Raw genomic sequence first — 24,689 nt, forward strand, 5'->3', positions numbered from 1 at the left:
TGAAGCCACCCAATGGGTTTAACTTTTGTTTACAATTTTTTAAATTTTTTTCACAAAATAAATCTTTAAGAATTAAACAAAAAAAAAATATATTTTTAAATTTTAATATTAAAGATCATGAATATATAAATAAAAGGCTGGCGGTGACAAGAGACAAGACAACTCAAAGGCAGAGGGACAAATGTAGAAGGTTAGGGAAGATTTTATGTAATTTCATTAAAAGGCTGAGGAAGAACAATTGCCCTGCTTGGAAGAGACTCCAACTAGTTAGCCTCACCCTACATCAATGCTAAGATCACTTGGAAGCACTAACAAAGACCTCAACCAATTGAGTGGGAGAGGATGTCATGACCAAGGCGTGTTGCATGTGGCCGCATGTTGAATGTCCCCATCATGTTTGTCCATGACATATTGTTTATGGCCGCATGCTCATTCTAAACCCATTTTACTTGCTTTCATGTTAGATATGTTCTTACTATTTCTTGTCGTGTCTGTATGATCAGTCACCAAAATTATGTCTACGCCCGCCAAAGCTAAAATGCCCCAAGATGTACTATTGGAGAATTTAACTAGTTGTCAATTCTTCCTATTCGGGTTATATACTATCAAAGCTATTGTTGTTATTTACTCGCTTTTAGCTTATAACATTGATTTCTTTAAAATTATTTTCAACGTTTTTCTCACGTTTTCTAAAATAGTTTTCTCAAATGTGACACAAGGGTGTCAATCATATGTCGATATTATCCGCGAAGTCTGAATTTCACACGACTGATTTGTTCATTGGATTCGAATAAGTCCCGCACAATCATTGTCCCCAAGAGTGAAACTGTGCCAAAAATTAGAGGCAAGCAACCAGGAGTTGGATACAAGGGTATGGAGGTAGACGTTTCTGGTCATTCTCTGCCAAGGTGAGTATGTGAATAAGATAAAGAAATCTTACGTGTATAAAGAGAGAAATCGTATAGATGAGACTAGAGAGGTCGATATAGTTGAATTCTATTTATTAAAGAGGGGGAGATAGCAGGGAGAAATAACTAAGGCTATCAAATTACAATGCCCAAAAAAAGGCAGGCATAAAATGCTTGAAACTACGAACTTCTTTTAATTTATTTAGACTAGAAATCACATCACAGACTAGATGATTTGAAACAACATAGCTGCAGGACATAGCACACACCAGACCATCATAGAAGGCAACAGGCAACCGACATACCATGATCACAAGCTTTCATATTCTTTGCAGTTCTGAATATGTTTTCTTAGGCTCTACGGCACACGTCTCCCTTGCATACCCACTCTTCCTTTTGCTCCTCAGCTCCCTCGTTCTTTTTCAAACCACATTTTGGGTGCATATCAAAGTCACATTCCTCACAGTAAAACGACCAACTGTATCCCAATTCATCACAGGCATCACAATTATACGCAGCTCGATGTGTTCGAACCAGTTCGTGTTCTTCATGTAGTTCATGCTTCAGTTTCTCAGGCCACCCCTTTGCCTCTTCTTCCAGCTGCTTCTCTAATTCCTCCTGACGTTCCTTTGTGAACGGATAGGCATCTGCGCCATGAGATGATATGAGATTCCGAGCATCTGTTGAGACAGTACGACCACTTTGATCAAGGGCTACGAGTGCAGGAATGCCTTCTATTTTGAACCTACGATTTAGGAACTTCTTCCTTTCATCCCCAAATGGCAGAGCTAACCAAGGCATCCCTGAAAAGAATTCCTCAAATGAATCTTGATCGCTATCACTTGAAATGAAAACGACTTCGAACTCTTTGTCCTTTTGCTTAATTTCGTTGTATGCCTCGATAAGCTTTGGCAAGAATGCACGGCATGGAGGGCACCAGTGTGCTGAGAAGTAGAGCAAAATGTTCTTGCCAACAAGTTCAGATACTGGAATCTGGTCAAACGAAAGGCAATCAAACACAAACATAAACATACAGAAACAGCTCAAGAGTATAACGCAGCACATGGTGGCTTAACTCATTAGATTATGCTGAGAAGTAGCAACAAGAAACTTTACCTTTGCACCATTTTTTCCAATAACAAAATCATTTTCTCCACGAACTAAAAGAGACTCCAGAGTCTGTGACTCGAGCTTTGCCTTCTGAATCTCAGCAAGTTTCTCGAGTTTTTCGGGATTGAAAGGGTAGGCATCAGTACCATGCTCTTCGATGAGTTCCGCTGCATTCGGGTGCAAAGTCTTGCCGTCCTGCCCAATTATGACAAGAGTAGGAATATCACTAAGCTCAAAATATCGAATGAGTTTTTGACATTTCTCATCCTTGAACGGCAATGCCAACCATGGCATGGTTTTGAATGCTTCATTGAAGTCATCATCCTCATCGTCTAAAGAGATCGACACAATCTCAAAGTTCTGTTTCCCCTCTTTCAGTTTCTTGTAAGCATCAACCAAAAGAGGTGTAAAATCATCACAAGTTTCATGGCCATACACTGAGAAGTAGAGCCCAATCACCTTCCCTTCTAGCTCAGAGACAGGAATCTGCAGCACAAACAAACAAACATTGTGTTATCACGTCATTCATGTAACAGCCCAAGTTCACCGCTAGCAGATATTGTCTTCTTTAGACTTTCTCTTTCGAGTTTTCCCTCAAGATTTTTAAAATGCATCTATTAGGGAGAGATTTCCACATCCTTATAAGGCATGCTTTGTTCTCCTCTCCAGCCAATATGACATCTCACAATCCACCTCCCTTGGGGGCCAGCGTCCTCGCTAGCACACTATCCGGTGTCTTGCTCTGATACCATTTGTAAGAATCCAAGTCCACCGTAGCAGATGTTGTCCTCTTTAGACTTTCCTTTTCGAGCTTCCCCTCAAGGTTTTTAAAACGCGTCTATTAGGGAGAAGTTTCCACACCCTTACATGCTTCGTTTCCCTCTCCAGCCTATGTGAGACCTCACAATTCCAATGAAAAGTTCAGGATTATAAGAAATGGAATGACGACTATACCTGATTTCCATTATTCGAGATCACATAATTACGCTGGTTCGAAACCAAAATGGAACTAATGGTTTGGTTCCTTTTAGCTTCCTCCTCTCTATCCTTCAGAAGTTGGATCTGTTCCGAAGTAAAAGGATAAGCATTAGCCCCATATTCACTGACTAATCTCACTCCATCATCAGTCGAAACCTTCCCGTTGGCGTCGAGAACAATAAGATGGGGAATTCCCCTCACTTCAAAAAGTTCATTCAAACGTTCTTTGGTAGCCGAATCAGAAAATGGAATGGACAACCATGGCATTTTAGAGAAGTAATCCTCGAAAGATTCGTCATCGCTATCAGCAGAAACAAAGACAACTTCAAAATCACCCTTAGAAGCTAATTCCTCATAAACCCCCGCAAATATCGGAGTGAAGCGGTGACAGGGAGGGCACCATGACGCCGAGAAATACAATCCGACAATCTTTCCAATTAAGGAACTGATCTTCACCTGTTCAAAACCCCAAATCAATGGCCGATAAGAGGATTTCATTAATTTCCTTCAACAGATTCCCAAAATTTCACCGAAAAGCGTGAAAAAACAGAAAACGCCATTTCAGATTTCTCTACGGCTAGTTAAATATCCAGCAACACAACACGAAAACAACAGATTGAGACGAAATTAAAATTATGAAGTTACAGTTGCACGAACAGAGTTAGCGTCTGAATATACAAATTGAACAAAGATACATACATACCTGATCGCCATTATTACGGATGAGAAAGTCCCTCCCCTCAGAGGAGAAGACGGAACTGAGATCGTGCACAGCATCAGAAGCCATAAGTGTTGGAAAATCCTAGATTGTGCGTGATTAACAGCGATGAACAATGAAGAATGAGATCAAAATCAAAGAAATGGCCTTAATAAAGCGAATCAGAAGCTTCGGGAGCAAGTAACATGGAAATTATAAAAATTGCTAACACGAAGACTTGAAAGTGGACGAGGGAAAAAAGCATCGAATTCGACTCATCAAATTGAGTTCACATCACGACTCGGTTGTAAAGATATTCGTTCACAACAAAATTCCTTACCGCCATCTCTCTTGCGTTCTTACGGCTTTTTGAGGGTCTGGAATTACCATATTGCCCTTCCTCCGCCAGGACTTCCTTTAGGTAAAAAGTAGTCAACTTTCTTGACTTGCTAAAATATTGAATTGAAACGTTTTTTTTTCTTTTCTTTTTGGAATTATTTAATAATGTTTTATCATTAATTTTTGCCCTTCTTAACTTAGTAATTAAGACACAAAAATATATACCAGCTCCTTCTAATAAAAAAATTAAAATTAATGAGGATTTGGTTTGTCTCTGCAGACATGTTGTGTAAGGATTCAAAAAAATAAAAATAAAAATAAATTATGTCGTCGTCGAAAAATTCGGGTTTTCCGGCGAAGGGCTGGAGAACCCGCACCTCCAACGAACCCATGATCATACTTGAAGTCCTACATTTCAAAAAACCCTCAAACTTCACTTGTAAGGAAAGGGAACACGAAATGACGAGAGAAAATGGTGGAAGACGAACGGTTTTGTCTCGTCGGGCATAAACGCCGGCGAAACAGAGACCCTCGATCTAGTAAACGAAAGATGAGCAAACACGCAGAGGATTAACACAACCATTATTCTGGAAAGATGAGGGCGAGCTCAACGAGTTTAGTATGATTTCAAAATGTGTAATAACAGTGCCGGCAAGGATGAGTTTAAGAGAAATGATAACATCGAAAAATCTCACGTTTTTGCAAGTAGATAAGGTATTACAACATCATGGAAGCAAGGACTAACGAGCCAAGGAATGTGTAGCACCCGAATATTTAAATATATAATAAATAAAAAAATAATAGGGTTAAAATCAAAAGAGGGGTAAATAGGTAAGTTTTGGAGTGAGAGCAAGAAAACCGCCACCGAAATCTCATCGGACCACCATGGAAGTCATCTCTAGCCACGACCTAGGTGCAAGGACTTCTTGGAAGGAAGAAGAAGATGTTGGCGTTCGGAGTCCCATTTTTTATCAAGAAATCGAGATCTAGAATCTTGATATATTCATCTAGGAACAATTCTCCACAGGACCGATGAAGAACTTGGCTGAAACCTCGATCCAAAGGCGGAAGCCTGTGAATCGTTCTAGAACGGAGAAAGAAGAAATTCTGGCAGCCACGTGTTGATGGCGGGCGGCAAGACGTGGCTGGGCAGGCAAGGGACACGTGGCGAGCGTCGGTCGGAGCCACGCATCAAGCATCGGCTGGAGCCACTCAGCTCAAGCGAGACGACGACATGTGTTGCCTTCAAACCCAAACCAACTGCGGCCCACACGAGCGAACCAACCCACTAACTCGTCGAGCGGACCGACACGAACCAGACCGTGATTACGCAGAAAGCATGCACATGGTACTCACGCGTGAAACCCGCGAGCAAACCTTCTCCCGGCGTGTGGCAGCAAGGGAGGACGTGTGGCGGCGCGTGGAAGCGCGTGAGAGTTAGTTTTCGGCACGTTTGACTTTTGTTTGCCCGATTTTTGTCCCCATTCCAATTCTAATAATGTTTTTATGCGAATAGGGACCTAATCGAGGAAAATCAATATTTTTGAACAACTTACGGGCATAGAAACGCTAGCGAAAGGGCACACGTCAACCAGGTAAGTCACCACCCGGTATTTAGGAAGAAATACTTGTAGGATTCGCTTGGATTGCATGCATGCTAGTACATTTGTCTTAGATCAGCTTTTCATGAATGAGACTAAGTAGATCATTTGTTATGAGCGTATTTGGTGAATTATCTGGGTGTTGCTTGTATGCTTTAAGCTTCCGCTATACATATGCATATGTTTAATTCATGTGAAATTGTGAACTCTGTGTTCCAGGTGCCTGAGGGATGACGTTGCCCCCTGATCGCAAACTCCGCATTCTGGGTGCTTGACGGAGGTCATCGTTCCGTGATGCATGCGTGTATAGTTTGCATGAATTATGTATGATGATGTTAGTTGACGACTGCATGCACACTTTGTTATTTTCCATGACCCATTACTATGATAAGCCTAGGGATTTGTAGTTAGGAGCGACAAGTCACTCAGTCTAGATACAACTTTCCCCTAGGAACTTAACAGATTACCACGGCGAAGAAGTACCTTGAGTGTTCTTAGGCTGCTACTTGTCTGAATGGCCTCTATAGCTTCGTGGGGGGAACTAGAGGTTCCTGACCAGTTCTTACTGCTCCTAACCATTTCGCATAGGAAATGTGTCCCCACGTCGTACAACCCGTTAGCTGCACGAGAATGGGTTGGGTCGTGCCCCCCAGGGGACTGTCATGGGCTTATGAGTTACTCAACACACCTCTTGTTGGGATTTATGCTCTAAAGCCTAATAATTAATTATTTAGTTTTTTAACAATAATTTTTTATTATTTTATTTGTAATTTAATTGTTATCCATTGTATGAAAATCCAAGATTATTAATGTAATCTTGAACGGTATGTGGTTGACATACAAGAGGATCGTGTTCAAGTAATAACCTAAAGAGTCTATAGTATATGGATAAGGTTGGGTGTCTTATCCTGGTAATACTATTGATACGACCCACTTTGTAATCGTTATAAATGATTTGATCTAAATCATTTATGTGGGGACATGTAAGTGGGGGTATCCTATACAATGAGTTTGTATGAGACTAGACCAAGAAATATTTAATCTCTCTTTACAAATCCATTAATTGTGAAGATTAATATTTCACATGATGATCATATGCGACTCGATCTTAATCCTGAGTGAGTTATGAACTTCTGCCTATGAGGGCTTGTCCTTTAATTTACATGGGTGAGAATGGCTCTTTTAGTCGATTCAATATGCCTACCATTTTGGGGGCTTAACAAAGGAAGTTGGGAACATAATATGATGAGATGGAATTCACTCCTGAAAGGAAGGTAGATGAGTTGTTCTCTTAAGTACTGATTTCAGGACTTGAACAATGGGGCCTCACCCTCTCATTGGCCCGAGAGGAACTTGGTTTATGATTGGATCATAAACAAATTGTTCATTAGAAAATCAGTGGTACTTAAGGTGAAAGATGTAATTACAGGGGTAAAACGGACTTTTGACCCAGCTGTAATTATGACAACTCGTGAAGGATCGACTTGCTTGTAATGGTTATATCAATGGACATAACTTGTCCTACAGTGCAAAAGAGTACAACTTAGGTTTACTGTTGGGATATGGAGACTGATGCCTAGATATTTGGAAGATATTTACTAAAGATAGGATAGAGATATATATGGTAGAGATTTGGTAAAGATTTGATACAGATATATTGGTTAGATCTAGTAGGTTTAAATCTTTGGAAGCTATATTTAGTAAATTAAAACCATATATATACCCCTCAAAATGTATTTTCTCCCTTCTCTATTGTTGTACAATACCTCCTTGTATTTTCTCTCTCCTGTTCTTTGTGTTCATCTTGAGAGTGTGTGCGTTGTTAAACGAACCTAACAATTGGTATCAGAGCTAATAACTGGTATCGATCCTAACAACTGGTATTAGAGCGAGGCGGAAGTCACCACGATCTGTGAAGATGGAAGTTCAAAGATTAGAATTGAGAAGTTCGATGGATCCAATTTCGGTTTCTGAAAGATGCAAATTGAAGATTATCTATACCAGAAAGATCTTCACGAATCCCTGTTGAGGGTGAAGCCCGATACCATGACCACGGAGCAGTGGAAGCTCAAGGATCGACGAGTCTTAGGGTTGATCCGGTTGATGCTATCCAGAAACGTGGTGTTCAACATCATCAAGGAGAAGACAACGTCAGATCTGTTGAAGGCGTTGTCGAATATGTACGAAAAACCGTTGGTTATGAACAAGGTGTATTTGGTGCGGAGATTGTTCAATCAATAGATTTTTGAAGGTGGATCTGTTGTGGACCATATAAATGAATTCAATATGATCATAAGTCAACTGAGTTCGGTGGAAATTAATTTCGAGGATGAAATTAAAGCATTGATTTTGATGTCATCTTTACCCGAGTCGTGGGATACTGTTGTTGCCGCAATCAGCAGTTCTCGAGGATCTGATAAACTGAAGTTTGATGAAATTCAAGATGTAGTTCTCAGCGAAAGTATTCGTAAACGAGAAATTGGAAATTAATCTGGTAGTGCTCTCAGTGTTGACCAACGAGGAAGAAGTAAATCAAAGGGCCCAAACAATGGGCTATCAAAATCAAGGAACCGAGAAAAATCTCCAAACAAACCAAATGTAAAGTGTTGGAGTTGTGGAGAAAAAGATCACTTTAGGCAGATTATACAAAGAGGAAGCAGAATCACAAATCAGAGAATGACGATGATTCGATACATTCAACAGAAGACATTGGGGATGCTCTAATCCTCAACGTGGACAGTCCGGTTGAATCCTGGATTTTGGATTCGGGTGCATCTTTTTATTCGTCTCCAAATAAAGAGTTGTTTCGAAATTTCAAGTCTGGAAGTTTCGAGAAGATGTATCTTGCCAACAACAAAGATTTGAAGATCGAAGAAAAAGGGGATGTCTGCATAAAAACTCTGACAGGAAATCAGTGGACATTAAAGGATGTTAGACATATTCTTAGTCTCGAGAAGAACCTGATCTCTATTGGTCAGTTGGATAGTACAGGTTATGCAACAAAGTTTGGTAAGAGTTCGTGGAAGATTGTGAAGGGTGCTATGGTGGTAGCACGTGGCACAAAATCTGGAACTTTATACACCACTGCAGGGTGTATGAACAGAGCTGCTGTTGCTGAGAGTGCTTCAAATTCAAGTATATGGCACAATAGACTTGGACATATTAGCGTTAAAAGGAATGAAGATGTTGGCTTCAAAAGGAGTTTTGGAAGGCCTGAAATCTGTTGATATGAGTCCTTGTGAGAACTGCGTTATGAGCAAACAAAAACGAGTTAGCTTCACAAAGACTACCAGAGTTGAAGAAAAGTACCGAGACAATGAAGCAAGTGGGAGTTGAGGTTCAGTTGCAGAACAATTCACAGAGTGATGTTGTAACAGATACTCAAGAAACTCCTGGGATAGTTGCTGAGAAACCCGAGGTGAAGCAAGTGGGAGTTGAGGTTGAGTTGCTGAAAGATTCACCTAGTGATGTTGTAGCTGATACTCAAGCAACTTCTGAGACTGTTGCTGAAGAACCGGAAGAGGAGCAAGTGACACTTGAGCAGGTGTTGAAAAGATCATCCAGAGCCATTACATTACCATATAGGTATGTACCTTCTTTACACTATCGGTTGGTGACTAATGAAGGGAAACGAAAGCCCATTGATGAGGCCCTACAGTTGGAGGATACAAGATGATGGGATGTCTAGGTTTTAGAAATGCGTTGCTCTTTCATCTGCTGAGGCTGAGTACATGGCATTAGCTGAAGCTGGAAAGGAGATGATATGGATGATAAACTATCTAGAAGAATTAGGCAAGAAGCAGCGTGAGAAGATTCTTCAGGTCGATAGTTAGAGTGTCATGCAGTTGGCAAGGAACCTGGTCTATCATTCAAAACACAGAAGGCAATGCCATTTCACTCGGAGGTTAGTTGAAGATGGTGATGTGTTTGGAGAAGATAGAGGGTGCAAGGAATCCAGCAAACATTTTGTGTTGATGTTGGAACATTGAGGTTGTGCAAAGCCTCAATTGGTACGTTACAGATTGAGAATGAAATTCTTGATTGACTGGATTAGTCTCCAAGTGGGAGATTGTTGGGGTTGACTGGACCCATCTCTAATTGGAAGATTATTGCGGTTGACTGGATCAATCTCCAAGTGGGAGATTGTTGGGATATGTACTCTGATGCTGGTAGAGATATATTTGAAAGATATTTCGTAAAGATATGATAGAGATATATATGGTAAAGATTTGATAGAGATATATTTGTTAGATTATATCTGTTTAAATTTTTGGAAACTATATATATTTAGTAAATTGAAATCATATATATACCGCATTAGGTAGTGCTCTCAAAAAGTACTTTCTCCATTCTCTGTATTCTTTGTTGTACAATACTTGAAGTCATTAATATATAACCTTTAGCCAATATTACTCTTTGTATTTTCTCTCTCCTGTTCTTTGTGTTCATCTTCATCGAGTGTATGCGTTGTTGACCGATCCTAACAATTGATATAAGAGTTAACAACTGGTATCGATCCTAACATTTACAGTGGAGTGACCTATAGTTGAGGAATGAAAATTGATTAATTAAAGAGTTTAATTAATTAATTTTATATCATTGTAGAATCTGTAGGTCTATAAGGTCCCGTTGCTAGTTCATAGCAAAGTTAAAAGGTTCAATTTATTTGAAAGAAAATTTGAAGTATTCGAAATTGATATTTGATATATTAGATATATTAAATATAAAGAGAAAATAAATTTAATTTAAAATGTCAAGTTAATATTTTTAATATATTAGATATATTAAAGGAAAAATATATTAATTGTATTTGATACCCTTAAATATTAAATCAATTAATGTATTTAGATATATTAAATAAAAATATATTTGAAAGGTAAATGAGATTCAAATTAATTAAATATATATTAAGATATCTTATAATATCTAAATATGATTTGTATAAGGTGTTATATCGTAATATATTAAATAAGCAAATATATTATTTGACAAATATTCTCCGAGAGTCCCTATAAATAGGGCCCTCCGAGAGTCCCTTTTTGTGGATAATGATATTACATCTCGAATCTATTCTTCTCCAATCCTTTAGGGATTTTCTTTCAAGAGACTCCCACGAACCTTGACCTTGTGTTCGAGTCATAGTAAGGAACATCTCGTGGAATGTTAAATACCTTTTGCATGGTTGGAAAACTTATACTCCAATTTATTGTTTTTGTTTTAATTCTTAATAAATTTCAAAACGGTTCTCAATGCTTCCACTACGTGGATGAAGAATTCATTCCCTTCACCCCTAGGCTAGATACCATGTAGTCTCAGATAGCCATGCAGAGGTAGCGCCTCATAGGAAGACGCTGGTCATGTCAGCTTAGCATAAGGGACTCTTACGTATTTGTTAAGAATGAGAAATAGAAGTGGGATCAAAAGTGCGATCTTCATTAATGTTCATAACGTTTAAATAGGATACAAACGGCAGCTAATACCTAAAAATAAAAGGAAAATATAAATTAACTAAATTTGAGAATGAGATAAAATATACTACTAATCAAATCTACGATAAAATATACTACTAATCAAAATCTAGGATAAAATATACTACTAATCAAAATCTAGGATAAAATATATTACTAATTAAATCTGGGATAAAATATAACTAATTACGAATATCTCGATATATTCTATAACTAATTATTATAATACATTATCCAAATATTTTATCTTAATAGTATCAAATGAAAGTACGGAGAACAGCTCAACTCCATAGCAAGTCCTAAGGGGCGAGCCCCAGAGGACTAAGACCAAAACTAGACATCCTAGAGCCAATTAAAAGATCGTGGAATTCTGTTAAGTTAAGATGCAATGAGAGCCTATAGGTAGGTGGCTTACTGAGTGCCGATCGAGGTAGAGGGGCACTCGAGAGCTGTACGGTTACAGAGGGGGTCGTTCCGGAGCGTTAGTCCCCTTTCGGTCTTTTGGAGTCTTTTGCAAATTTCTTTATATTTGTATTTCGTTTTATATTTGTATTCCTTCTTTTATTCTTTGAAAATTTAACTTCTCTTCCGCTCTAAGTCTTTAATGAATTTGCCTCTTTTATTTCCTTTCTTTTCTTTTAAATTCTTTATTTTTATTTGTTTTCGATTTCTGTGTTTTTGGTTACGGTCCAATTTTCGAAGCCTTGAAAATTGGGTCATGACAGAACACCTTTATGCACACGAGTGATGATTACCGAATGGCGTCAGACAAAGAGGAGTAAGTGATTTATTTAAGTGGAAGGGAATCCAAATTGAGTATTATTTAGGTCTCTATCACATTATATATTTATTGAACTTATATTTAATACGTCAGGTAGTTTTTTCAATTTTAATGAAGCTTCGTTTACAACCCTCCGTCCAAAGAAAACTGCATTAACATGGAATGAGTTAACTGCATTAACTGTATTATTTAGGTCGATCTGCTTCTTTAATTGCTAAAGCTAAAGCAACCTCGTGAACGATAGAAGGGCGAAAGCCAATGCGTTTTTCAAAGGGGGTTATGAAAAAAAGACCACCCAAGAAAATGTTGAAATTGCACGATAAGAAATGAATGTCACTGGACTCGACCACTAAATAAAGATATGTGCTACTACAAGACCTGGTTGAAGACTATGTTAAAACGTTCCATTACAAGTTAATTAAAGAGCAAGAGAGGGATATAGCTCAAGTTATCTCAAATTACAATATCCAACAAAACCATTACAGACGATGGCTTGAAGCAACAAGATCACATACCATTTATAAGCTTCCATTTTATTTTGTTTCTAAATATGAACGAACACTTACGCTTTGCGGCGGCACACGTCCCCCTCGCAAACCCACCCTTCTTTGCCCTCCTCCTTGCTTTCCTCTTTCTTTTTCAAAGCACATTTTGGGTGCAAATCAAAGTCACATTCCGCACAGTGAAAGGACCAACCAGATCCCACTCCATCGCACCCATCACAAACATATGAACGACGTGTTTTAACAAGTTCATGAGCTTCATGCAGTTCATGTTTCAGTTTCTCAGGCCACCCCTTTGCCTCTTCTTCTAGCTCCTCCTCCAATTGCTTCAGACGTTCATCGGTAAACGGATACGCATCTGCACCGTGAGCTGAAATCAGCTTCCGGGCTTCTGTCGAGACTGTGCGACCGCTTTGGTTAAGCGCTACAAGTGCAGGAATGCCTTGGATTTTGAACCTGCGATTCAGGAACTTCTTCCTTTCATCCCCAAATGGCAGGGCTAACCAAGGCATTCCTGAAAAGAATTCTTGAAACGAATCTTGGTCTCGATCACTTGAGATGAAAACCACTTCGAACTCTGTGTCCTTTTGCTTTATTTCATTGAATGCCTCGATAAGCTTAGGCAAGAATGCACGGCATGGAGGGCACCAGTGTGCTGAGAAGTAGAGCAAAATGTTCTTGCCAACAAGTTCAGAGACTGGGATCTGGTCAAACGAAAGGCAATCAAACACAAACATAAACATACAGAAACAGCTCAAGAGCATAACACAGCACATGGTGGCTTAACTCATAGATTATGCTGAGAAGTAGCAACAGGAAACTTTACCTTTGCACCACTTTTCTCAATAACAAAATCATTTTCTCCATGAACTAAAAGAGACTCCAGAGTCTGCGACTCGAGCTTTGCCTTCTGAATCTCAGCAAGTTTCTCAAGTTGTTCGGGAGTGAAAGGGTAGGCATCAGAACCATGCTCTTCGACGAGTTCCACTGCATTCAGGTGCAAAGTCTTGCCGTCCTGCCCAATTATGACAAGAGTAGGAATCTCACTAAGCTCAAAATATCGAATGAGTTCTTTACATTTCTCATCCTTTAATGGCAATGCCAACCAAGGCATTGATTTTAATGCTTCTTTGAATTCCTCATCTTCATCATTGAAAGAGATCAACACAATCTCAAAGTTCTGTCCCTTTTCTTTCAGTTTCTCGTAAGCATCGACCAAAATAGGCGTAAATTCGTCACACGCTCCATGGCCATACACTGAGAAGTAGAGCCCAATCACTTTCCCTTCAAGCTCAGAGACAGGAATCTACAGCACAATATTATAGTTATCACATTAATCCAGAAAATAATCTACAAACAAAAGATTGAAGAAATTATACCTGATTTCCATCATTCGAGATCAAATAATTGCGCGAGTTCGAAACCAAAATGGAACTTATGGTTTGGTTCCTTTTCGCTTCCTCCTCTCTCTCCTTCAGGAGTTGGATCTGTTCAGAAGTAAAAGGATAGGCATCAACACCATGATCGCTCACCATTCTCACTCCTTGATCAGTTGAAACCTTCCCGTTGGCATCGAGAACAACAAGGTTAGGAATTCCCCTCACTTTGAAAAGTTCCTTCAAGCGTTTTATGGTGTCGGAATCGGAAAATGGAATCGACAACCAGGGCATTTTAGAGAAGTAATCCTTGAATGAGTTCTCATCTCTATCAGAAGAAACGAAGATGACTTCAAAATCGCCCTTAGATGCTAGTTTCTCATAAACCCCAGCAAAAATCGGGGTGAAACGACGACAGGGAGGGCACCATGATGCCGAGAAATACAATCCAACGTTCTTTCCGATTAAGGAGCTGATCTTGACCTGTTCAAAAACCGAAACTAACAACCGATAAGAGGATTTCACTAATTTCCTTCTACAGATTCCCAAATCTTCAAACAACAGTTCAAATCTTCCTAGGGTAAGTTAATCATTCAGTAATCTAACACGAAATCAACAGATTGAAATGAAATTAAACTATGAATTTAACATCATCGTCCTACTGAAGCAATATCATTGAGAAACAATACGTACCTGATCGCCATTGTTGCGGATTAGAAAGTCTCTCCCCTCAGACGAAATCAGGGAGTTCAGATCGTGCACAGCGGGAGAAGCCATAATCCTTCAGAAATCCTTGATTACTGTTGTGCTGTTGAAGGAAATTACCAACGATGGATGCATAAAAATCAAAGGAATTGGTGATAATATATAGAAATCAGAAGCTTAGGCAGCAAGCAAATTCTCGATGATAAGGAATCATTCTAGTCGTCCAGAAGTCTTCGCTTGTTTTAATTTAGTGTTAATTTATAGAACGACCATGTTAAATGTAGTCAAGTAATTTTGTCCTGTCCTCCTGCCCCTTTCGCATTTCATTTTTTTATATTATTTTTTAAGTGATTGAACACGACTCTCCACAGTATATAATATTGCCCACGTTTAGTATAAGCTCTCATGGCTTTGCTTTGTGCTTCCCTACAAGGTCTCATACCAATGAAGAGAATGTTCTTTGATTATAAATTCATGATCATTTTCTAAATTAGCCGATGTGGGACTTTCATCCAATAGAATCTAACCCCTCTCCTCACAGTCATGTACTGATCTCGCAGTTGCCACCATCACCCTCCATCCTGATTATCTGCTAGTGTCGTCTAGTTGGACTCACCCGTCGTTGTTATGGTCCACTCACCCCTCGTTGTTGGACCATAGAAGGAGATTGCTAAGGAAAGCCACACCCACCCATAAGAGACTTTTCTATTGGATCTAAATGTTTTTTTTTTATTTATTTTCAAAATAATTAGATATGTATGCACTTCCGAGATTTTAAAATAAGTCAAATGTGAACTATGATATCTTATAAAATGTTTTTGGACATTTTATATGTGATATGATTGTTGCTATGCAACTAATAATTTCTTGATGATTGTACATTGGTTATTTTGTAATTATCACAGTAGTCAGCTTAGGATGATGATAAAGATTTGGTAGTTATTTGTTTTGTAATAACTGTTTTGATGATGAAAGTCCCAGCTAATTTAGGAAATGAACATGGGTTTATAGGAACTCTATTGGTACGAGGCTTTTTGGAGGAGCCCAAAGCAAAGCCATGAGAGTTTATACTCAAAGTGGACTACTATTGTGGAGAGTCGTGTTCATCTAACAATTACCACCATAGTCGAATAATGATAACGATTTACGAGTGATTGCACATTGATTTTTCCATAATTACATCAAAGTCACCTTTAGAGTGATTATACTGATTTGGTGGTGATTACACGTTAGTGATTTTGTAATTGCCACCATAATCACCTTAGGGTGATGACAACGATTTTTTGGTGTCGTGTGTTCAACTAATTCTCTACTCGTTATTCTATAACCTTAACTATGTCATTGAAACAATGGTACTTTTGAACTTGAAGAACTATTTGATCAAATTGCATATGTTCTAAATATATATATATATTTTTTAAAAAAAGATACCTAAAGCGTGATTTTATTCTAAATTAGAAAATCGAAAGTTTTGAGAATCGGTTTCGACCTGTATGTATGTGAAAAGTCTCGTTACAATATTAGATCTCGTTATATTATATAATATAATATATTATTAACTCTTTTTTTTTTAGTTGTAATTGATTTGTTATTTAATGTAAGATAAACGTGTTGTATTTATTTATTTTGAATATAATAATACATTGAGACAGCTAGTTTGCAATGACAGCTATGGTTATCCGAAATTAATTGTCACAACTTTGGCAGAGTTACTAGAATATGAAGCCCAAAAATAATGGGTAACACAAAAATGAGAAAGAAAATAAATATTTCATTACGAAAACAATTGCAAAATTCTAAAGAAAGAGCACACGAGAAGAAGTGTGAAATTTGGAGGACAATGACTAGTTTAAGCGGGCGAGAATATCACAACCATACTAAGAAGAGAGTAGAATTTGGTTGTGCCCCGAAAAAGTTATCGAAGACCATGAATAGTTTAAGCAGGCGAGAATATCACAACTATACTAAGAAGAGAGTAGAATTTGGTTGTGCCCCGAAAAAGTTATCGAAGACAATGAATAGTTTAAGCAGGCGAGAATATCACAACTATACTAGGAAGAGAGTAGGTTTGTAACCCTCGTGGGTATATAAGTAACATTATCTCTATTGATATAAGATCTTTTGAGATAACTAAAAGCAAATTCATCCGAGCTTATACTCAAGGTTGATAATATTATATCATTGTGGAAATTTATTGTTCCTATTTGTGGTATCAAAGGCAAGTCTTAACTTAGCCATGACAATGGAATCCTTGAATGTCGAACAAAAACGTTATGAGCCTCAAAAGTATAGTTATAATGTTACTCGGGTGTCGAATAAACAAGTTATGAGCCTTGGTGATATACACTGAGAAGGGTTGTGTTATACAAATGGTTCAACATGAGCAAATGGTCGTTGTTTCTTCCTCTCAAGTATAAAGATGATGATTTTGGTGAACGAGCCTAGCTATAAGACATCAATTTTTGCAATTTGCAAGGAGAATTCGTGGCGGACAACACTTTACTAGAACGAGTAGGCAGCCACAAATAACACGTCAAAGACAAACACATCTAACATGCAGCACAAATAACACGACGTGGACAGCACAAATATAATTGAATTAGCAATGTGCTCTAGAGAAGAGGAGTCGTCAAGAATAGGATTGGATGATAGGTGACTATTTAAGGGGAAGCTCAATAATATACCTTGTTAGGTGACATGTTAAAGAGAGACTCAATAATATATATTGTTTAAAGGCTCCATAAAAGGAGTCGTTATTGTTCGAGGAAACTACGGTTTGTATTCCTAGAAGATTATAGGTATATAAGTATGGAAGTTATCTTCATTGATACGAGATCTTTTGGAAAAACCAATTCACGAACTCAAATCACTCCCAACTCCATTAAGCTAACTTCAAAAACTCAAACAGAACATAAATCCCAGATCATTCCAAGTAATCAAAAATCCCAACAAAGAAACAGGTCATGGAATTTTAGAGTTAGGAACACTACAAAACCCAAAAGAATTCACAAGAAATTTTAGAAACAGACCTCAAAACAGGAAAAATTTAGAGATTAGAGAAATATGGGAATACTTTGATGTTCTATCAAAAATCACTTTATTTCAGAATAGAAAATTATAGGAATACTTTCATCTTTCTATTCAAGAGACTCACAGACATTTTGTGTTGTTTCAATTTTTTTCGATCATGTAAATTGAAAGGAAATCAGAAAAAAAAACTCTCAGTAAATATAGAGATCAAGCGAAAACAAAGGAGACACCCGAGCGCCTACAGGATCCATGGTAGAGAAGAAGAGAAGGAAGTATTATAAATGGCTCACACTCTCTGCTCTCTATTTCGGATACATATTCACAGAACTTGAGGATTGAGGAAAATAATCGTTTAGAAAAAACTGAAATTAATTTATCCAATCATCTGTTTCACAGAACCAATTCCACAAATCGAAACGAAATTCCACAAAGCGAAACGAAATTACACAAATCGAAAACAGAAAACTCAAGCACGAACAAAAAGAAGAAGTACCTGCAAAACCAGGGAAGCGATCAAGAGAAACGAGAGAGAAAGAGTCCATTGAAGATACTACATTGTTGAGGCTGAGAAGCCGCTCGAGTCGAGGGAGACGGTAAAATCGAGCGAAGAAATTATCGATTTGTGTTCTTCAATTTAGGGGCAATTTTGGTATTTCATTATCTCCTTAAAATGTGCGTAAATTTTGGAGCTGATTTTTGTTACCACTTTAACCTAAATTATGCTTCAAAAATCATTTTAAAATGATTTTTTTAAAATTTTCAAAATCAAATTTAAAAAAAGAATTGATTTTTTAAATTGGAGGGTATTTTTATTTTAAAAAATGTCACTTTTTAAAAATATTAAATCATTAGTATACTAATTATGAACATTATTGATGAAATAGCCCAAAAATAAATAAATAAAGGAATAAACGAATAAAAAAAATTATAAAAATAGTTAAAATTATAATAATAAAAATAATTAATTAATTAATTAATTAAAAAAATAAAAAAAATAAAAAATAAACATTTCCCCACCTCTCCACTAACCTCTAGTTCCTTCTCACAATTATCTCTCCTCTATCCATCTACACTGCAAAAAAAAAAAACAGAAAACCTGCCCAAAAAAAGAAAGAAACAGAAAACAACCATGGTCAGATTTGAGAAGAAGTAAAATGGCTTTGAACAGATTGCAGAAGTTATTATGGTAAAAGTCTATAATAATCAGATCCCATGTTCAATTAATTAGATTTTTGTTAGCATCGGATCCGAAGTTAGAGGAAATAAGGTTAGAATCAATAAAATTTTACTATCCATAAATCTGTAAGATAGTACCCAAATTAAAATTGTCCAATAATATCAGTTTACAGAATGAAAATAAATATAGAATTAGAGTATTATCTTATTTACAGATGTTTACAAAATTGAGAATCTATTTACATGGAATGAAAATAATTACCATGAGGGAGTAGGGAAGATTGAGGGAAGATTTGTTAAACAGAATTTAAAAATATAATAGGAGATATCAGAGGGCATGAAACTCCATTCAATTTTGTCTAACAGTAAATATCAGAATTTTAACAAGGTATAGAGAAATAATTGTATAGAGTTCAAACTTGAAACTGATGTTATGGGCTCACATAGGTTGACTTGGATTTCAAAGGACGGAATCGAACTTTCAGTAAGGATATATACGTGACAACGACTTAAGCTAGCCAGATAAGTGACCTTACTATCGGCATGGTTATATTTGATGTTGACACGTGCCTTGTGGTTTGGTACGTGTCATATATATTGATATGTGTGAATTGTCTGTGGATCGATATGCTTCCTATATGTTATGTTATGTTATAATATGTGGATTGTATGATAATAATTATGGTACGATGTGCTCTAGGAGATATTTGAGATAGGATACGAGAAGGATGCACAAAACGAAATGTAATGATAGGAGTAAGATACGTTCATGAAACGTTGGAGTTAGGTTACATACCGGAGTGCTATGGATAGGAGAGATTGATGAAAGAATACGGTTAGGTTATGGGTAGAAAGGGATAGGTTTGTGATAGATTGATGGAACGATAGCATTAGAGTACGTTCTTGTGACGATATGACTAAGGTACGTCACGTAGTGATATGTCTGTGATAGGTATAAGAACGTTAAGGCTATGGTAAGTTAGAGAACGTTATGACTATGAAGTGTTTACATTATTGACTTGGTTATGATATGATACATTGTATGCTAGATTATGGTGCTTAAGTACGAAATCATGTGAACGTGAATGTATGTTATTTACGCTGCTTAGTTGATGTGATATGAACGCATGTGACGATGTGTGGCCCTTGTACGATTATGACTTGTTGTATGAGTATTGAAATGTAACTGAATGAATTGTATGACATGAAATACGGTAAATTGCATGATACATAACCCCGCTAGGAATATGTATGATATGTAACGAAATGAGAATGAGAATGACACGTAAGCATGAAAACGTGACACGGGGTTATGTTCATTAAATGATACTGTAGGACTAGTGGGACCTCATGCATATTGTGTGATCATGCATTTGGGGGGATACCCCTATCCCATCACGAGGGTACGGACGTGTACATCCAAATGGCAGGACAACGATCGTTATGCCCTGCATAGCGCTGCCGTGACGGTTTTAGTTTTAATGGGTCCTAGTGGGCCCCCAAAGCATGCCCACCGGCTAGGGGCAGTGGCCCAGCGGTGTGCAAACTAGCTAGTGAGCCCATACTCGCACGTATGGGCTGCGTGTAGAGTATATGGTACACGTCCACGATTACCTGTTAGGATTACACCGTAGAGAAAATGAAACGAAACGAAACGAAACGAAATATAGGTCCCATCATTTCATTGCATGTGATTGTTGCATTTAACCCCAATAGTGGGGTCACTTACTGAGTATTTCTTTAAATACTCAAACCATTCAGATTAAGGCAAGGCATTCCTGTACGGCTGACGATGGCATCGCAACTCGAGATCATGGCACATGCATAGGATAGTGTCATTTATTTTCTTAGACTTAGGATAGAATAGGATGTGTTAAACTTAAACGCTTGTTTATTTTATTTCGAGTCTTTTATAGTGTCGTTTTAAGGATGTTTTCGAAACACGTAAGTCCATGGCGGTGTTTTAAGTTAAAAGTTATGTTTTATGGAATTTAAATGAAGTCTTCCGCATTCAATGTTTATGGTACGTATACAGTAGCGACCTTAAATTAAGTAGAAAATTTTGGATCGTTACAATTGATGAGGTAGTAAATTATTTTTCGTCCATAAATTATCGGTAATAATTTTTTTTTTTTAAATGTTAGGTATGTTAATGGTATTTTTCAAACATGGTACTATGGGTAATAATATTTTTTAAATTTTTAAAAAAAGTTAAAAGATATTAATAAAACTTTTTTGAAATCAAAAGAGTATTTTTAAGACGTCCTAAAGGTTCAAATGTATTTTTGCAAAAAAAAAAAAAAAGAATCTTAATCATTTGATTATCGAGGAAAAAAAAATTAAAAAGGCAGCGTATTAAAAACAATTATTTTGATTAAATATCGTTAATTTAGAGTGTTTCGATAAAAAAAAATCATAATATCGAGTCAATGATATCTATGACGTAAACATCATTAACACTCTAATCAACTTAGTAAAATCTTAAGGTTTTCGATAATAATTTATTGAGTGATGTCAATTTACTAGTACTTCTACTTAACTATACGTTTGAAATGTGTTGGATGATGGAAGTCCCACATCGGCTAATTTAGGGAATGATCATGGGTTTATAAGTGAGGAATACCAACTTCATTGGTACGAGGCCTTTTGGGGAAGCCCAAAGCAAAACCATGAGCGCTTATGCTCAAAGTGAACAATATCATACCATTGTGGAGAGTCGTGTGCAAAGAACTCCTGCACCTTATTTCATGAATGGGCAATCTGAGAGGCCTCGAAAACGATTCGCTTATGAATCTCCTATTGAAGAGTTAGACTTCTCGCTCAGTGGTCCCCATGGAGAAGCGTCTCGTAAAGATGGAGATTGAGGCAATGATACAAGCTGCAGTAGAGAAGACCCATACGGAAGGAAACAAGAATTGAATGATTTTAGCCGAATCTGGCATCGGAAGTTACCCCACCTTTTTACGTGAGCTTCCAAGAAGGATTAGGATCCCCGCATATATAACGAGTATAATTATATTACAAAAAATCACTACTTTCCAACTACAAAAAAAAACTTACGACCCATCATATCATGTAATGGGTAAATCAATAATTCATCTATTTTAGAAACATTAGGTAAGTGATTTAAAAGTTTTTGAAAAGCATCTCAATTTTGGTATGAAATAGTTACGATTGCCACTGAAAGTAATGTTCGTGTCAATAATTTTATGGACTTAATGAGGAACGTCATTTTCTATTCTAAAATTTCAATTTCATCCATTTTTTTTTCTTAAATAATTTTATTATAATTAATAAAAAAAACTTTCCTTAATAAATTCCATAATAACCTAAATTTTAAAAATTTAAAAATTTAAAAATTTAAATTTATTTTAATAATTTAACTTAAAAGAAATAAAATAAGTAACACAATTAATTATTATTTATAATTAAGTAAAATAATAAAATTGTAAAAAAATATTATTAATAACATTTTTAATTTTTAATGTAATAGGTACCAAAAACTTTAGGGTCCCACTATCTAGCGCTGACATGGCAAGTTCTCAGTGGCTTCTACTAAGATGACATGGCTCACTATTAACGACCCGGATCCGTCTCCCCCAACTCAAATGACTAACGATCTCTGGATCTTACCCGAATTCTCTTTTCGGAGGCTGCGATGAGCTGCTTCAACGCTGCCCCCACCGCCGCCGCCGCCGCTGCTGCTGCTGCTAGCCCTCTATTGATGAATGGCTTTTCTATCTCATATGGGCCGCTCTAAAATGCCTTCTTTCTCCTCTCAACCCCTCAGAAAAACTGGTTTGGTTCGCCCCAAATCCAAGCAACGCCCAGATTCCACTCGCCCATGTGTCGTTCAGTCCCTTCTCAGCCTCTCTTCTCGAGGGAACCTCTCGGAGGCCCTTACTTACCTCGACCAATTGGCCCAAAGAGGCATACGCTTGCCCTCTAGCGCTTTCGTCCACCTCTTGCGACTCTGTGCCAAAGCCAAGTCTCTCAAAGGTGGTAAATGTATTCATCTGCATTTGAAACATACGGGGTTTAAACGCCCCACGACTATTGTAGCCAACCATTTGATTGGTATGTACTTCCAATGTGGCCATGAGATTGATGCACGTAAGGTGTTTGATAAAATGTCTGTGAGGAATTTGTACTCTTGGAATCATATGCTTGCTGGGTATGCTAAGTTGGGGAATGTGCATCAAGCTAGGAAGTTGTTTGATAGAATGACGGAGAAGGATGTTGTTTCTTGGAATACCATGACTCTTGCTTATGCTAAGAGAGGGTGTTTCAATGAAGTTGTTGGGTTATACAGAGACTTCAGGAGATTGGAGATGGGTCTCAATGAGTTTAGTTTTGCTGGTGTTTTGATTCTTTGTGTAAAGTTGAGGGAATTGCAGCTCACGAAGCAGGTTCATGGGCAGGTATTGGTTGTTGGATTTTTGTCTAATGTAGTGCTTTCTAGTTCAATAGTTGATGCATATGCAAAATGTGGAGAGATGGGATGTGCGCGGAGATTGTTTGATGAAATGCTTGTGAAAGATATCCTCGCGTGGACTACTATGGTATCTGGATATGCTAAATGGGGTGATATAAATTTCGCTAGCGAATTGTTTCACCAAATGCCTGAAAAGAATCCTGTCTCCTGGACAGCTTTAATATCAGGCTATGCAAGGAACGGTTTGGGGCACGACGCACTCGATTACTTCACAAAAATGATGATGTTTCGAATTAATCCCGACCAATATACATTTAGTAGTTGTCTCTGCGCATGTGCCGGTATTGCTGCACTGAAGCATGGTAAACAAGTACATGCCTATTTGATAAGAACGAACTTCAAATGCAACACAATAGTCGTCAGCTCTCTCATTGACATGTATTCAAAGTGTGGCATGTTAGAAGCAGGCTACCGTGTTTTTCACCTTATGGGAAATAAGCAGGATGTTGTATTGTGGAATACAATGATATCTTCCCTAGCTCAACATGGTCATGGGGAGAAAGCAATGCAGATGTTCAATGACATGGTTAAATCAGGGTTGAAGCCTGATAGGATCACGTTCATCGTGATCCTTAGCGCGTGTAGTCATTCAGGGCTCGCGCGAGAGGGACATCGGATTTTCAAGGCCATGACGTATGATCACAGCGTTCTCCCTGATCAAGAACACTATGCATGGTTAATTGATCTCTTGGGTCGAGCGGGATGTTTTAACGAGTTGGTAAACGAGCTAGAGAAGATGTCGTGTAAGCCGGATGATCGAGTATGGAATGCGTTACTTGGTGTGTGTAGAATGCATGGCAGTATGGTGCTAGGAAGAAAAGTGGGTGAGCATGTAATGGAGCTGGATCATCAATCTTGTGCAGCTCGTGGATCTCTTGCAAGTTTGTATGCTTCTCTAGGGAAATGGGAGTTAGTAGAAAAGGTCAGGGAAGAACTGGAAGATAGATTTGTGAAGGAGGAGCGTGCAATTAGTTGGAGTGACATTGAAAATAAGGTACATTCTTTCATTGCAGATCACATTCATTGAAGGAAGATAGGCACATCCCATACAGAAGAAGAATGTTGAATCATTGAAAAGAGGGTGTTAAGGTACATTATTATTGTTATTTTTGTTGGGATATTTCACACAAGTGATGTTACGTATATTATGATAAAATGAGGACCAGAATTTTTGTGAGTCCACATTTTCCAAAGTCGAACCTTTGGGGTCTTACTCCATATAATTTGTTTGTTATCCCACTATTAATCGATAATTATCTTCCTTTTTGAGAGTATAGTTTGAGTTATAAAATTTGGCCTTTAGCCTATATTTCCATGATTGAAGCAAGAGGAAAAAGTCGCTCCATTTAAACAAAGAAGTAGAGGGAACGAAGGGATTTTTCTATGTTAACTAAACAGAATCCTTGTGGGTGTGTATGTATATGTATATATATATATGTGTGTGGGAGTTGAAAATAAGTGTAAATTTAGAAAATTTCAATGAGGTCCACTTTTCAAATTGCTATTGAATCCCTGGGCAAGC

The 24,689-nt window shown here is 37.6% G+C and overlaps 3 protein-coding genes across 4 annotated transcripts; 1 reads left to right on the top strand and 2 right to left on the bottom strand.

Annotated features, from left to right (window-relative positions):
- Positions 1 to 990: 990 nt before the first annotated feature.
- Positions 991 to 3,964, bottom strand: LOC111438866 (probable nucleoredoxin 1). The gene is made up of 4 exons (XM_023076680.1): positions 3,700 to 3,964; positions 2,973 to 3,452; positions 2,025 to 2,504; positions 991 to 1,901 (listed from the first exon to the last, which is right to left on the bottom strand). Exons 1-4 carry the CDS (start codon positions 3,781 to 3,783, stop codon positions 1,260 to 1,262), a joined length of 1,686 nt encoding a protein of 561 aa, XP_022932448.1. The 5' UTR covers positions 3,784 to 3,964; the 3' UTR covers positions 991 to 1,259.
- Positions 3,965 to 12,209: 8,245 nt separating this feature from the next.
- LOC111438865 (probable nucleoredoxin 1) lies at positions 12,210 to 14,697 on the bottom strand. Its single transcript, XM_023076679.1, has 4 exons — positions 14,455 to 14,697; positions 13,765 to 14,244; positions 13,212 to 13,691; positions 12,210 to 13,089 (listed from the first exon to the last, which is right to left on the bottom strand). Exons 1-4 carry the CDS (start codon positions 14,536 to 14,538, stop codon positions 12,445 to 12,447), a joined length of 1,689 nt encoding a protein of 562 aa, XP_022932447.1. The 5' UTR covers positions 14,539 to 14,697; the 3' UTR covers positions 12,210 to 12,444.
- A 7,579-nt stretch (positions 14,698 to 22,276) lies between these two features.
- LOC111438861 (pentatricopeptide repeat-containing protein At2g21090-like) lies at positions 22,277 to 24,509 on the top strand. Of its 2 annotated transcripts, none has more exons than XM_023076673.1 (2): positions 22,277 to 24,256; positions 24,492 to 24,509. In XM_023076673.1, exon 1 carries the CDS (start codon positions 22,401 to 22,403, stop codon positions 24,192 to 24,194), a length of 1,794 nt encoding a protein of 597 aa, XP_022932441.1. In that variant the 5' UTR covers positions 22,277 to 22,400; the 3' UTR covers positions 24,195 to 24,256; positions 24,492 to 24,509. The 2 variants fall into 2 exon arrangements, with proteins under 2 accessions (XP_022932441.1, XP_022932442.1); XM_023076674.1 differs by having other exon boundaries at positions 24,496 to 24,509.
- Positions 24,510 to 24,689: the final 180 nt, after the last annotated feature.

The sequence above is a fragment of the Cucurbita moschata genome, unplaced genomic scaffold (genome assembly GCF_002738365.1).
Source record: "Cucurbita moschata cultivar Rifu unplaced genomic scaffold, Cmos_1.0 Cmo_Scf00083, whole genome shotgun sequence".
Classification (NCBI taxonomy): Eukaryota; Viridiplantae; Streptophyta; class Magnoliopsida; order Cucurbitales; family Cucurbitaceae; genus Cucurbita; species Cucurbita moschata.

Excerpts from the sequence above, each read along its gene's own strand:
- LOC111438866 (XM_023076680.1), bottom strand. The coding sequence starts at position 3,783 with ATGGCTTCTGATGCTGTGCACGATCTCAGTTCCGTCTTCTCCTCTGAG. Across the intron at positions 2,505-2,972 it reads TCTCGAATAATGGAAATCAG|ATTCCTGTCTCTGAGCTAGA; the intron begins GTATAGTCGTCA and ends TTTGTGCTGCAG. Across the intron at positions 1,902-2,024 it reads TTGGAAAAAATGGTGCAAAG|ATTCCAGTATCTGAACTTGT; the intron begins GTAAAGTTTCTT and ends TCGTTTGACCAG.
- LOC111438865 (XM_023076679.1), bottom strand. The coding sequence starts at position 14,538 with ATGGCTTCTCCCGCTGTGCACGATCTGAACTCCCTGATTTCGTCTGAG. Across the intron at positions 14,245-14,454 it reads TCCGCAACAATGGCGATCAG|GTCAAGATCAGCTCCTTAAT; the intron begins GTACGTATTGTT and ends GTTTTTGAACAG. Across the intron at positions 13,090-13,211 it reads TTGAGAAAAGTGGTGCAAAG|ATCCCAGTCTCTGAACTTGT; the intron begins GTAAAGTTTCCT and ends TCGTTTGACCAG.
- LOC111438861 (XM_023076673.1), top strand. The coding sequence starts at position 22,401 with ATGGCTTTTCTATCTCATATGGGCCGCTCTAAAATGCCTTCTTTCTCC.